Below are 14,821 nucleotides of genomic sequence, written 5' to 3'. Positions count from 1 at the left end.
GGAGTTGGTGTTTCCATACCGAGCCATGATGTAACCGCTCAATATACTCCCAACACATATCTATAGAAGTTTGTCAAAGTTTTAGATGACATGCAGAATCTTTGCAAACTTCTGAGAAATCAGAAGAGTTGCCATGTTTTCTTTGCAATGGCACTTGTATGCTGGACCAGGACAGATCATCTGAACTGATAACACTGAGGAATTTAAAGTTGCTGACTCTGTCCACCTCTGATCTCCCAGTGAGATCTGGCTCATGGACTCCTGGCTTGCCCAAGGACAGAGATTTTGAAGAAAATTCAAAAGGTGACAGATTTGCATAGGAAATTGAAGAAATTAGTTCCTTAGCTACTGCAGCCACTGTTGCCAATCGTAGAAGAAATAAATTTGGATTTGATCTAGAGGCTAGAACTGGAAGACTGTAGTTATTCTGGAGGGGATGAAGGAGAACTTAAGTAACACTTCACTCAAGGATTCTTGTTCAGGATAAACAGATAGAATAAACTTTTCACACAGGACCGAAAGGCAGTAAATTCCATTTTGAAGTTTGAATTCTATAGCCTGTGACTTGTTCCTCCACCAATAACAGAACCTACTCTTAACTGATACCATTTTAGCTGGTTAACTGATAAAGGAATAAGATGATCTGAGAGAGCAATAGACCCATGAAACCGGGATTGCACCATGTAAGTCAGATAGTAAACAATGTAGAACAGTTAGGGCCGTAAGTCCTTTTACTGTGTTGTAAGTTCTGCTTGGGAATTCCATAACTCACTTAAGTATGTGCCTGGGCTGCTGGTGTCGAGAATTATTATTGAAAAAATTACTCTTTACAGAGGAATGAGATAAATTGATAATAGTATTTTTTTTAAGCATTTGTTCCCCCTTCGGCAGTTCAAATGAAGGACCTAGACCTGAAACATTGACTATCTGTTTCCCTCAGTAGATGCTGCCTGACCTGCTGAGATCCTTAACACCCTGTGTATTGTTGCTTAAGCAGCCTGGGTGTAGAGGAAGAATGCAGTGTCAACCAGATTTACAACATTGATAAAACTGCGCACGTAGGACATTTTTGTTACAGGTGCATGCAGGTGTAACTAGAGAAACTTAACAAGACAAAGTAAAACTAACATTGATAAGGAAAGGTTACAGTTGTCTCAATATTTTAGAGATCAAAAAAATTTCATTTTGCGGGCATTTGGCCAATCCTCATGACTTGTTTTGTAGTATAGAGAAACACCTGATTCTGCATATGCCCATTCACCTCCTCCCTCAGGGCCTAAACAGTCCTTCTAGGTGAAGCAGTACTTCACATGCAAATCTGTTGGGGCCGTCTGCTGTATCCGTTGCTCCTCTATGTTGCTCAGACCCAACGAAGATTGGCGGACCGCTTTGTCAAGCACCTCAGCTCTATCCACCAAACCTGGAACCATTTCAATTCCTATTCCCATTCACGTTCCGGCATGTCAGTCCGTGGCCTTCTCTTCTGCCAGTGTTGGAGGAGTTAAAGCTCATATTTCATCCAGGTAGCCTCCAACCTGATAGCATGAACATCAATTTCTCCAAACTCTTGTTATTCTCCCCCCCTGCCCCCAACACTTCCCTCTTCTTCATTTCTCCACTCTGGCCTCTTACTTCTCCTCACCCCACCCTCCCACGTGCCCTTCCTCCTTCCCTTTCTCCCATGATCCACTCTCCGCTCCTACCAGATTCCTCCTTCTCCAGCCTTTTCCCTTTTCCAATTGTCACCTCCAGCTCCTTGCATCACCCCCCTCCCCCACCCACCTTGCTTCACCTATCACTTTCTAGCTCAGGGGTTCCCAGCCTGGGATCCACAGATCCCTTGCCTCGTGGTATTAGTCCATGGCATAAAAATGGTTGGGAACCCCTGTCTTGTCCTCCTCCCCTTCCCCGTCCCCCACTTTCTCATTCTGGCTTATTTCCCTTACTTTTCTAGTCCTGCTGAAGTGTCTTGGCCCAAAATGTTGATTTTTAAAATTCATTTCCATAGACACTGCCTAACCTGCTGAGTTCCTCCAGATGCTTGTGCATTTTGCACCATATTCCATCTGCCACTGTTTTTGTCCATTCTCCTAATCTGTCTGGGTCTTTCTGCAGACTTCCTACTTCCTCAACACTACTTGCCCCTCCAGCTACCTTTGTTTTGTCCACAAACTTGGCAACAAAGTCATCAATTCTATCATCCAAATCATTGACATATAACATGAAAAGAAGCAGTCACAACACCGACCCCTGATTACCAGCAACCAACCAGAAAAGGCCCCTTTATTCCCAATCCTTGCCTCCTTGCCAGTCAGCCAGTCTTCTATCCATGCTAGTATCTTTCCTGTCATACCATGGGCTGCTAAGCAACCTCATGTACAGCAGCTTGTGAAAGGCCTTCTGAAAACCAAATTAAATAGCACCCACTGACTCTCCTTTCTCTATCCTGCCTGTTATTTTTTCAAATAATTCCAACTGATTTTCAGACAAGATTTCACTTTAGGGAAACCATGCTGACTTCAGACTATTTTATAATGTGTCTCAAGTATCCTGAAACCGCATCCTTAATAATGGACCCTAACATTGTCCCATTGTCTCAACCACTGCAGTCAGACTAATTGGCCAATAATTTCCTTTCATTTGCCTTCCTCCCTTCTTAAAGAGTGGATTGACATTTGCAATTTTCCATTCCTCTAGAAGAATTCCAGAATCGAGTGGTGCTTGAAAGAACACTACTAATGCCTCTGCAATCTCTTTTAGAACATTAGGATGTACTTCATCCAGTCCAGGTGACTTATCTACATTCAGACCTTTCAGCTTCCCAAGAACCTTCTCCTTAGTAATAGCAACTGCACTCACTTTTGCCCCTTGCCAATATCTAATTTCTAGGCATACTGCTGGTGTCTTCCACAGTGGAGTCTGATGCAAAATACTTATTAAGTTTGTTCACAATTTCTTTGTCGCTCATTACTACCTCTCCCTTGTCATTTTCCAACAGTCTGATATTTCCTCTCTTTTACTTTTTATATATCTGAAAAATCTTTTAGTATTCACTTTTATATTATTGGCTAGCCTTACCTTCATACTTAACAGTCCTGATGAACGGTCTTGGTTCGAAGTGTCGACTGTTCACTCTCTTCCATAGATGCTGCCTGACCCACTGAGTTCCAGCATCTGCAAATTTTCTCATATTTCTACCTTGGTTTATCTTTTCTCTCCTTATTGTTTTTCTTTTAGTTGCATTGTGTTAGTTTTCAGGCTGGTTTCCGGCATTAGGCCGTTAAATCCAATTCCATTTGTTGGATTTTGAAACTGCTTGCCCTCCAGCATTTTAATGAAATTACATTTGACAGCAGAAATGCTGGGAACTGGCTTTCAGAAATACAGATCCTAAAGTACTTAATTATGATTTTAGAATTAGGGTGCAGTTAACTTAAGGCGATTTCTACAACAACTGTTACTTTCATGTTATTAAAGGCACCTTAATATGAGACTGGTAAGATTGGGTCTATGCACTCTTGTTTGGCAATGAACTTCATTGCTATTTTTTTACAGCAATTTGAAACTGGAAATTTATTTAATTTGGCTGTCTCATGGTGTTAATTAGTGTAAAATAAAGCTCACTATCCAAGTTATCAGTAATGAAGTATTTAGTCAGAGTTGCTGTTCTGAATACCTAAACTTGTGGCCATGAATCTGTCTCCAACATTATGTTGAGTGCAGTATTTCTAATACCACTCAGCTGAGGGTAAACAACCTAAATGCAAAATTAGTGACCAAAAATTGAAATGATCTGATTTGTGAACCAGTACAGCATCAGTTATAGTGATTGGAACATTTGCTGTCATATAACGAAGGCATTAAACTTGAATAAATATTGCAATTTTATAGTTTACTTGACAAATTTGGAGTCAACAATTCAGATTTCAAATTTACCTTTATTTTTCATTCTGAATGAATTAATGATTATGTTTTTACTGAACAGCTAAGCTGTTTTGATTTGTCAATTGAATTTGCGCTGAGTAACCTTAAATTGAACATTTTAAATTATGTTTTATAGTGGTAATTACAAAAGCACAAATTTAAGCTAACTGGAGTAAAAAATTGCTTTCTGCAATGTTGCTTTCCGTCATTATCAGCCTCCTAATGAATTTCTGTTCAAAACCTTTTCCTCAGGTATAATTTGCTATAATAGAGCCAATTTCTAGCCATGCAATTTGAGTAAATTTGGATTTTAGATAAAAGCTTATATTTCAGACTCAAACTAATGTCATTCCCATATTTCCAAATGCAAACCAAATTGTTTTACGCATAACACCTGCTATGCAATTTTGTATTTGACATTAAAAACTCTTCCTTGATGACAGTAAAAAAAGATTATGCATTCTTCTATTTGCTGTCGACCTATTGTTGAATGCTGCTGTATTGAATCTAGACTGTATTCATTTGCAGAGCTATTTCTTACAATTGACTTGTAGCTCCCAAAGCAAAGATGCATACAAACTTGCCATGAGATATTGGCACCTGGGTCTGCTGAAGATCAATTTGATCAACTTTATTTACCATATGCATTAACATGTATTTGGAATTTGCTGTGGTGTGTTGGCACGATTTGCAATGAAAACAACATTGTTCTACTATTATAAAGAAGTAAGATATATAAAATTATGATAGAAGTATGGATATGGAATAAAATGTACATAAATACCGGCATACATTTATAAGGTAAGCTGCATTAGAAAAAGTGGTTTAGGTTGTTTACAGTGCAGTGACTGAGGAAGGGACATTTTGACATAAGCAGATTGAACCATTCAGCATATCAACATGGCTTAACTTGTGTTGCAGGAAAAACAGTTGTTTCATGTTCCATTGATATTGACTTCCTTTACCTGCAATGTCTGTTTCTCACATCCACCACATTCTTACTTTTTTCTCTTTGACAAGATCTAGATCTTTGCATTAGACGTGCAAAGCCAGCACAAGAAACTTAATTTTGTGTATGCCAAACTGTGTAGCTTTTGGTTTTTGGAAACAGTTTGTACAGCTCTGACACAAAAAAAAAACAATAGTAGCAAATCTGCTGCTTTTATTTTCAGCACAGGCAAGTCACTATGTACATCAGTCATTGAATGCTGTGTGACTGCTTTTTTTAATTGTATACCAAATTTGATATTCTATTTTGGAGAAATGTAGTATAATTATTTCTTGTTCTATGCTGCTTCTTTTCAGAACTCCTCAGTGAAACAATGTTATGACAGTAAAGATTATATGAACCACTTTGTGCAAAACATGACTCAACCAGATTTTCTGAACTACCCACTTGAGAATTGGCTATAAAGAGGCATGTGTCATTAGTTGTGACATGCCTTAATGTATCATTGTAATCTAACTGTCGGCCTCAACACTATAAGGAAGCTGACAGATTTGTAATAAGTTTTGAATTTTTCAGCACTGTATCAAGATCTTCCACTCTGCAATGCTTTTGGAGATGGTGAATGCATTACATGTATTGAAATTTCCCAGGAATTAAGTGCTCCTTTAAGTTCTTTAAAGCTTTGGGTTTAGGGCATTCAAAATAATCCATTAAATTGAATCACACATTTACTGTTTGTATGCTAAAAGTGATCATTGTGAAGAAAATGGAGCGAATATATAGATTTGTTGATCTGCTGTTTATACCCTGAATAAGCTGCAGGCTTAAATGTATAGAGGGGGGTCTGATGAGACTTACGAGGGGTAATTGATAGGTTTGTGGCCTAAGGTAGAAAGAGTCCATTTTAGAAAACCCAGCACATTTATTTTTCAAACTTCTTCTACATTTAAACACTTAGTCCAGCGGTCGTGGAGCGTACAGATCTTGGACCTCCAGAAAGTGCTCACAGCAGGGGTGATTGATAAGTTCGTAGCCTAAGGTAGAAGGAGATGAGTTATACAGCTCTTGTTACATTCACATGCAGTTCAACTCTTTGAGTGATTATGCAGAAAGTTTGAAGTGAATAACTCATTCCGGGTGATTGATAAGTTTGTGGCCTAAGGTAGAAGGAGATGAGTTATTAACTTCAAACTTTCTCCATAATCACTCAAAGAGTTGAACTGCATGTGCATGTAATGAGAGCTGTATAACTCGTCTCCTTCTACCTTAGGCCACAAATTTATCAATCGCCCCTGCTGTGGACACTTACTGGAGGTCCAAGATCTGTATACTCCACGACCGCTGGACTAAGTGTGTAAATGTAGGAGGGGACTATGTTGAAAAATAAGTGTGCTAGGTTTTCTAAAATTGACTCCTTCTACCCTAGGCCACGAACATATCAATCACCCCTTGTACATCAATCTACTGCTTAATGGGTTTGTTTGTGGCAGATGGAACCACTTTAGCAAATTGACCAATAATTGCATTCATCAATATACAGTCTTTAATATATCCAAAGGCATTTCAAAGAGGGGAATCAATATGTTAGACAGCAAGTCAAAATATGGATGTTGGAGGGCTGTTGGAGAAGCACTTCTTGATTTTCCAGACAAACACACATAATAGACGTAGGAGATTTACATCTTAAAGATTCGTACAAGACTTAATTAAAAATAGAACCAAACTATGATTGCTAAGTGGGAACTTGCATGTTATAAACTCCGTTTCTAAGGGAATAGCCTGCATCTGAATGCATGTTGGCAAAGTACGTTCTATTTAGGTGATTACCATCCGCCAGTCATATTAGGACCCCGCTTGAAATAGAATGGTACTACAGAGACCATATGGTCCATTCATCTGCCATGGATCTTTGATGCAGCTATCAAAATTTATCTCTCTCTCATTTACTTCTTATCCTCAGTCATCCTTTCTTCTTTTCAAGAATATATCTCTCTGTTTGCATAGCAATAAGCTATGATGATCTGGTAACTCATTTACTTCACAGTTGACTTGAGTTTTTAGTTACAAAGTACTGAACATAATGATGAAGTGTCTTGGCCCGAAATGTTGTCTGTACCCTCTTCCACAGTTGCTGCCTGACCTGCTGAATTCCTCCAGCATTTTGTGTGTGTGTTGCTCAGATTTCCAGCATCTGCAGATTTTCTCGTTTGTGATTGAATGTAATGTAATTAGCTTTTACTATCTGCAGACGTTGTTCTCATTGTTTATGTTCCATACAAATCCATTCTGGGGATATATCTTAAATAAATTAACTGATGCAGTTGTAAAGAAGAGGTGATTAAAAATTCTTGATCATGACAAAAGAAGCTAGATGTTAGCATATATAGGACCCTGGTCAGACCCCACTTGGAGTACTGTGCTCAGTTCTGGTTGCCTCACTATAGGAAGGATGTGGAAGCTATAGAAAGGGTGCAGAGGAGATTTACAAGGCTGTTGCCTCGATAGGGGAGCATGCCTTGTGAGAATAAGTTGAATAAACTTGGCCTTTTTTCTTTGGAGTGACGGAAGATGAGAGATGACCTGATAGAGGTGTATAAGATGATGAGAGGCATTGATCATGTGGATAGTCAGAGGCTTTTTCCCAGGGCTGAAATGGCTAACATGAGGGGGCACAGCTTTAAGGTGCTTGGAAGTAGGTACAGAGGAGATGTCAGGGGTAAGTTTTTTACGCAGAGAGTGGTGAGTGCATGGAATGGGCTGCTGGCGATGGTGGTGGAGGCGGATACAATAGGGTCTTTTAATAGACTCCTGGACACTACATGGAGTTCAGAAAAATAGAGGGCTATGAGTAACCCTATGTACTGTAATTTCTAAAGTAAGGACGTGTTTGGCACAGCTTTTTGGCCTGAAGGGCCTGTATTGTGCTGTAGGTTTTCTATGTTTCAAGATAAAAACATAAGAAATAGGAGCAGGAGGAGGCCATCTGGCCTGACGAGCCTGCTCTGCTATTCAATAAGATCATGGCTGATCTAGCCATGGACTCATCTCCACTTACCCTGCCTTTTCCCCATAACCTTTAATTCCTCTATCCAACCTTATCTTAAATATATTTACTGAGGTAGCCTCTACTGCTTCATTGAGCAGAGAATTCCAAAGATTCACCACTCTCTGGGAAAAGCAGTTCCTCCTTATCTCTGTCCTAAATCTACTCCTCCGAATTTTGAGACAATGTCCCCTACTTCTAGTCTCACCTACCAGTGGAACCAACTTTCCTGCCTCTATCTTATCTATCCCTTTCATAATTTTATATATTTCTTTCTGATCTCCTCTCATTCTTCTGAGTTCCAGCAAGTACAGTCCCAGGTGACTCGATCTCTGCTCATAGTCTAACCCCCTCACCTCTGGAATCAACCTGGTAAACGTCCTCTGCACCACCTCTGATCTGGGACAGTAGGCAGTTATTCAAGATACTTGGGCCAGATATCGCTTGACGTGTTTCAGTCAGGTCTGGTGTTAGATTGTCAAAATAATTATGTCCAGATATCCTGAAACCTAGGGAGATTACTGGCATCAAGGGTACAGATGTGACAGCAGTTGACTAAATGAGATGTCTCCAAAATAATCATGTTGAGGGAAGGGCCAATAGCTAACCATTAGGGAACCTTTTTTAAGTGTCTCCAAAGGTAAGTAGCTCCCTTCATCTATGGTGTTTACCCCTGTTTTGCATCAACTATTTTTGGATACAGTACAACCACCTTATAAGACGGTAAGAAATTGGAGCAGAATTAAGCCATACTTTACTCTGCCATTTGAACATGGGTGATTTATTTTTTCTCTCAAGTTGACACTTTTACTAGTCAAGAACCTGCTAAATATAACCAATATCTTGGTCTCTACAGTTCTCTGTGGCAATTAATTCCACAGATTCACTCTCTAACTAAAGAAATTCCTGCTCATCTCTGTTCTAAAGGGATATTCATCTATTTTGAGCTTGTGCCTGCTGTTCCTAGACTCTCCCTCTAATAGAAACATCCTTTCCTTGTCCACTCCATCTCGGCTTTTCTATGTTCAGTCGAGTACAGTGAGATCCCTCTCATTCTTTTAAACTCAGGCAAGTACAGGCCCAGAGCCATCAAATGCTCATCAGACATTAACCCTTTCATTCCCAACCTCATTCTTGTAGATCTCCTCCAGATTCTCTCCAGTGCCAGCATATCCTTCCTCAGACATTGAGCCCAAAACTGCTCACAGATCTCTAAATATGGTCTGAACAATGTCTTATAAAGTCTCAGCATAAATTCTTTTTTTTACATCCTACTCCTCCTGAATACAGGACTGGGATATAAAAGCAAAGATGTAATGCTGAAGCTTTATAGATTTTTGTTCTTCAACACATTACCAAGGTAAAATCTGTCTTTGTTAATTGATGTTGTTGCTGAGTATGTACAAATCAATATAGTGCAATAATGATTCTGTAAGATGGTTATGAGCTGTCACATTTCTTGTTATGTATATTGTGAGCATTTAACTTTTCTATTAACTTGTTCGCTTTTTCTCTCATTCAGGTCGTCTTTAACCTGCCCTCACTGCCTTAAACAGAGCAACACCTTTGACCCCTTTTTGTGCATCTCCTTGCCCATCCCCCTACGCCAGACCAGGTACATTTACTGACACTATTTATAATGCAGTTACTTTTTACTGTGACTATTTTTAGTCTGTTTTGGATGAGAAGGACAAAATCTATATAGTTTTGTTTTAGTTTTTTTATATTTGGTAATGGCCTATTGTCTGCTTATAGGGAAAACGATGCTGTGCTTGCTTATATAGAAGAGAAATTTTGCATTCATTATTACTGAAGTAGCTGGTATTGTCCTATGTTTATCTAGCAAAGGGGAATTTCTTAGTGTGCATCAGCCTGATGCTGTACCTTACTAACTTTGTATGCTTTAAATTTTTGATATACATAAAGCAGATACCACCTTTATACCCAATATAACCACTAAATAAACATTATAATATTCACTGAGAATTAAAATGCATTATTAAACACTAAAATGTTTAAATATATAAAAGGAAAGAATATTAGTGATTAGTTACTTCCACTGAATGTGTTGATGCAAACCATTGAGGTTTTGAAATCACACGGCGAATCTGATTAAGGAAAGGCTGCTTCAAACAAGCAAAGAAACCTTTGACAGTCTGAAAACTGACCACGATTTCCAGTCAGTGGCTGCTTTATTAGGTACACCTATGCACCTGCTCACTAATGCACATATCCAATCAGCCGACCATATGGCAGCCACTCAATGTATAAAAACATGCAGTCATTTTCAAGAGGTTCATTTGTTGTTCAGGCCAAACATCAGAATGGGGAAGAAATGTGATCTAAGTGACTTTGACAGTGGAGTGATTGTTGGTGTCAGACAAGGTGGTTTGAGTATCTGAAAAACTGCTGATCTCCTGGGATTTTCACATACAACGTCTCCAGAGTTTACAGAGAATGGTGCAAAAACAAAAGAAAAAACACCCATTGAGCAGCAGTTCTGTGCAAAAACGCCTTGTTAGTGAGAGAGGTCAGCGGAGAACAGCCAGACTGGTTCAAGCTGACAAGAAGGCAACAACAGCTCAAATAACCATGTGTTACAACAGTGCTATGCATTCTTGAGTGCATAACATGTTGAACCTTGACGTGTATAGTCTACAGCTGCAGAAGACCATGAACATCCAGAATACTCTCAGTGCTCACTTTATTAGTTACCGCTTGTAACTGGTAAGTGGCCACTGGGTATATAGAGACAATTATTGTCCCTCAATGTGTGCATGTGTATAGGTATGTTTCTTTGACATCACCAACCTCACAAGGTGCAGATCTGCTGATAGGAAATCGGTGGATAATGAGGAAGCAGTATTGACATGTTTATATGCAATTTAAAATTATCATTTTTGATTGAGCCACTAGATCTTCCTAATATCCAGAATATAAAGAGCTTTTAATTTCTTTAGTGTCTTTTAGATTCCTGGAATGTCCAAGGTGATTGACATTGGTTAACTCACACATGTACTGGCAAAGATGGCTGTGCATTTGTGCACAATGGTGCTTTTGAGATAAAACTCTAGTTAATTTGCTTTAATGGTTTGGTCAGTACACTGAATAAATTCCTGATTTTCTTTATAATTGCAATGAAAATTTTCACAAGGGCATGTACTCATTCATTAATGTCAATTGCAGACTAGCAGACTCACTAGCAGACTTCAGTTAGTACAGCTTGGCAGATCTCCTCCTTTTCACCAATGGTGCAGGTACAGCACAGGGCTGTGTACGTAGTCCCCTGCTCTGCTCACACACTACCGTTCTTGGTTGAATCAAAGGTGGTGACAAATCGGCATTTAGGAGGGAGATTGAAAATCTGGTTGAGTGATGACACGACAATCACCCCTCTATCAACGTCAACAAATATGAAGAGCTGATTATTGATGACAGGATGAGGAAGTCAGAGGTCCATGAGCCAGTCCTCAATAGGGGAATGGAGGTGGGAAGAGGGTCAGTAGACTCAAATCAGAGATCTGTGCTGGGACCATCACAAGGTGCCTGTACTTTCTTAGAATTTTGTGTAGGTTTGGCACGTAACCAAAATTTTTTGATAAACTTCTATAGAGCTGCAGAGTGGGACTGGTGGACAGGTGAAGCCAGCTGGGGGAGGGGGTGGTGGAGATAGCGACAGAAGACTGGGGGGAGTGGTGAGACAGCAAAGGGCTGCAGAAAATGGAATCTGGTAAGAATGGAAGGTGGTAAATGTAATCAGATGAAGGAAGCAAGATTGGTGTGGGAGGTGATAGGCAGAATAGATGGGCTGAGGAGAATGGTGTTTCGAAAGGAGGAGGTGTGTGAGAGGATTAGAGTGAATCAGAAGAGAGAATGGAACAGATGGGATGTGTGTTATCAGAAAATGGAAAATATACCATTCATACATTTGGGTTGATGCCTACCCAGTTAGAATGTAAGGTAATACACATAAAATGCTGGAGGATAGAAGGTTTTGGGCCTTACCCTGGGAATGGAGGAGGCAGGGGACAGAAAGGTTGGTGTGGCAATGAGGCGAGGAGTTGAACTGACGTACAACTGGGAGCGCAGGATAGTCCCTGCAGACAGAGCACAGGTGCTCAGCATTAGTTCCCCAGTCTCACCAATGTAGAGGACCTGCACCTTCATATTCCATCCTCTCACATCCTCATCCAGCCAGGTGCTCATGCACATGCATTTCTGACACACTGCCCCCACCAACTCCATCTGGTCAACTATTCCCTTTGCCTGAATGACACAGCTCAATCCACTGAACTCCACCAGCAGTTTTGTTTCTGTTCTGGATTCCAGTCTCTGCAATCTTTCATGTCTCCATGTGAAGTAAATCATATGGTTCCCTTTAGAGCAGCGGGGGCAGCTGTCCCCTGTCCCTGGTGTGACAGTATATATTTAACCCTCAATCAATACTGCAAATAAAGAGATCATTTGCACATTATCATATTGACGTGAGAGAGAGATGGATGTGTGCAAATTGGCTGCCACCTTTTTCTATAACTCCAACCACTACTACTACTACGTCGATTCAGGCCTAGGGGGCCGGCGTCGGGCACGGTGACGGACTCTCCACTTCTCCCTCTCCCTCTTCAGTGTGTTCAGTTCATCTACATTAGCCGCACCTCTGTCTTCTAGGAGCGTGTTGACCATAGTCTTGGGAGGGTGCCCAGGGTTCTTCCTCCCGTGCTTGGGCTCCCATATGATGACTAGGCTGGCAGGTAGCTCGGGGTGGCATAGATAGTGCCCCGCTAGTTGCAGTCTTCTCGCCCGGATTTTAGTGGTGAGCATCGGTAGGTTGTTATAGAGCTCAACGTTCGTCATGTGCTGTTGCCAACTCACCTCAAGAGCCATTTGGAGCATTCGTGTATAGCAACCATCTAGAGACTTTCGCATTGTCTTGGTGAGAGTCCATGTCTCGCATCCGTACGTGAGAATGGACTCTATGACTGCTGTGAAAATTCTCTTTTTAAGCCCTCTGGTCAGGTTCCACCCTCAAACCACTCTCAAACGATAAGACAATGGACAGAAAGGCCCTTTGAGATGATATGAAATTGTGAATAATGAAGAACTTAAAAAACTCAAACAACTGAGTCAAGCTATCAGAAGGACATGCTGGTAGCTCAGCACTTCAGCCTGACAACTTGACTGTTTATTCCCCTCCATAGAAGCTGACTAACATACTGAATTCCTTCAGCTTTTTGTGTACATTGAATAAGAACACACTAGCCTTTAAATGGAAACTCAGAGCTAATTAGCAAATGTTCAGAATATAATGATATACAGTACTGTGCAAAAGTCTCAGGCATATATATATATATATCGAGTGTGCCTAAGACTTACATAGTACTGTAGTAATTCTATGTATTGCACTGTCCTGCTGCCACAAAAAAAATAAACAAATTTCATGACATATGTGAGTGATGATAAACCTGATTCTCATATGGAACTCCATTGTGGACTAAGAGTGGGGAAAGGGGAAGGGAGAGGGGAAGGGATAGGGGGGGAAGCATGAAGCATGAGAGAGAGACATTCTGTAATGATCAATAAATCAGTTGTTTGGAATCAAATGAGCTTGCCTGGTTTCTCAGGGCTGGGAGTGTCCGCACCCACGCCTCAACCCGCCCCTGGCACTCATTCTCTGCCATCGGTCCAACGCCTCTCCTGCAGCAATCCACCCTCAGCATTCCCAGCATCCTTTGCTCCTACCAGATTTACAAACTCGCTCTCCGCTCCAAGCTGACAAATACAGTACTGTGCAAAAGTATTAGGTACCATAACTATAGTACATATGTGTGCCTACGACTTCTGCACAGTACTGTTCTAAAGCAAATGCCAGCATTTATAATTGATTTTTCTATCTCTACTACTGCATTGCAGTTATTAGTCTCAAGGTCAGTAATGCTGTTACGTTCATATTACAGTACCTGTTTCCTGAATGTGGTGCTTAAATAAAATATGGGTTCAATCAATTCAGTGCCGTGTATTTTGAGCCATTAGCACAGAGTTAAGAAGCACAGAACTGCCAGGCAATATAGGAGTAATTAGGGAAAGTAAGACATTCTTGCCTCGAAATTCACCTCCAGTTAGAAGCACTAAACTCACTGGGCTAGAAATTGCATTATTGCTTTTTAGTGAGATTAAAACATCATTTCTGCTCATGCTAGTATTGTTTTTTGGAAGACTGAGAACTTTGCTTCTAAGGTTCACAGAACTGCTCTGTTAGGTTTCCTGTTATGCTGTCACACTGAAACTGACGCCATCTCTTTCAGCGTGGCATTGTATCTTGACACAAGTTTTTGCACTTATACCAGAATTTAGCCCAGCGAATGCAAGTTCTGAAGCTGAGTTTTAGAGGGTCATGCCCGAGTGCAATCAACATTCTTTGTGCTGTTAGGGAGCAATGTGACTACAGAGAGGGAAAGAGGGTGCGAGAGTGCGCCCAGGGGCCAGAGAGAAGTGGACAGGTTGGTGAAGACGATTGCATGTCCTTTATGCAAGAGGGCCACAGGTGTCTTCCAGGACTGCAGGCAGGTTCTTCTGAAAGGAAGTTGTTGGTAAAGTCAAAGTAAATTTATCATCAAAGTATGTACTGTATAGGTTACCATACATACCTTGAAGTTCATGTTCTTGCAGACATTTACAGGAAAATATAGAACTACAATAGAATTTACAAAAACATACATAAAGACTGACACTGTCAATATGCAAAAGAAGAGAAATCTTGAAAATATAAGAATACATGTATTAATAATACCGAGAACATATGTTGTAGAGTCCTTGAAAGAGAGGTGTAGGTTGTGGAATCAGTTCAGAGTTGTAACGAATGAAGTTATCCACACTGCTTCAGGAGCCTGATGGTTATGGAGTAATAA

At 40.4% G+C, this 14,821-nt stretch overlaps 1 protein-coding gene across 1 annotated transcript in view; it reads left to right on the top strand.

Moving 5' to 3' along the window:
* usp43a (ubiquitin specific peptidase 43a) overlaps positions 1 to 14,821 on the top strand; it is a 477,870-nt gene that overhangs the window by 183,995 nt on the left and 279,054 nt on the right. Inside the window, exon 4 of the mRNA XM_072242187.1 lies at positions 9,439 to 9,531. Coding sequence (XP_072098288.1) covers positions 9,439 to 9,531 — 93 coding nt within the window. The remainder of the gene's footprint in view (positions 1 to 9,438; positions 9,532 to 14,821) is intronic.

The sequence above is a fragment of the Mobula birostris genome, chromosome 24 (assembly GCF_030028105.1).
Source record: "Mobula birostris isolate sMobBir1 chromosome 24, sMobBir1.hap1, whole genome shotgun sequence".
NCBI classification, from domain to species: Eukaryota; Metazoa; Chordata; class Chondrichthyes; order Myliobatiformes; family Myliobatidae; genus Mobula; species Mobula birostris.
This window is presented reverse-complemented; position numbering and strand designations above follow the sequence as displayed.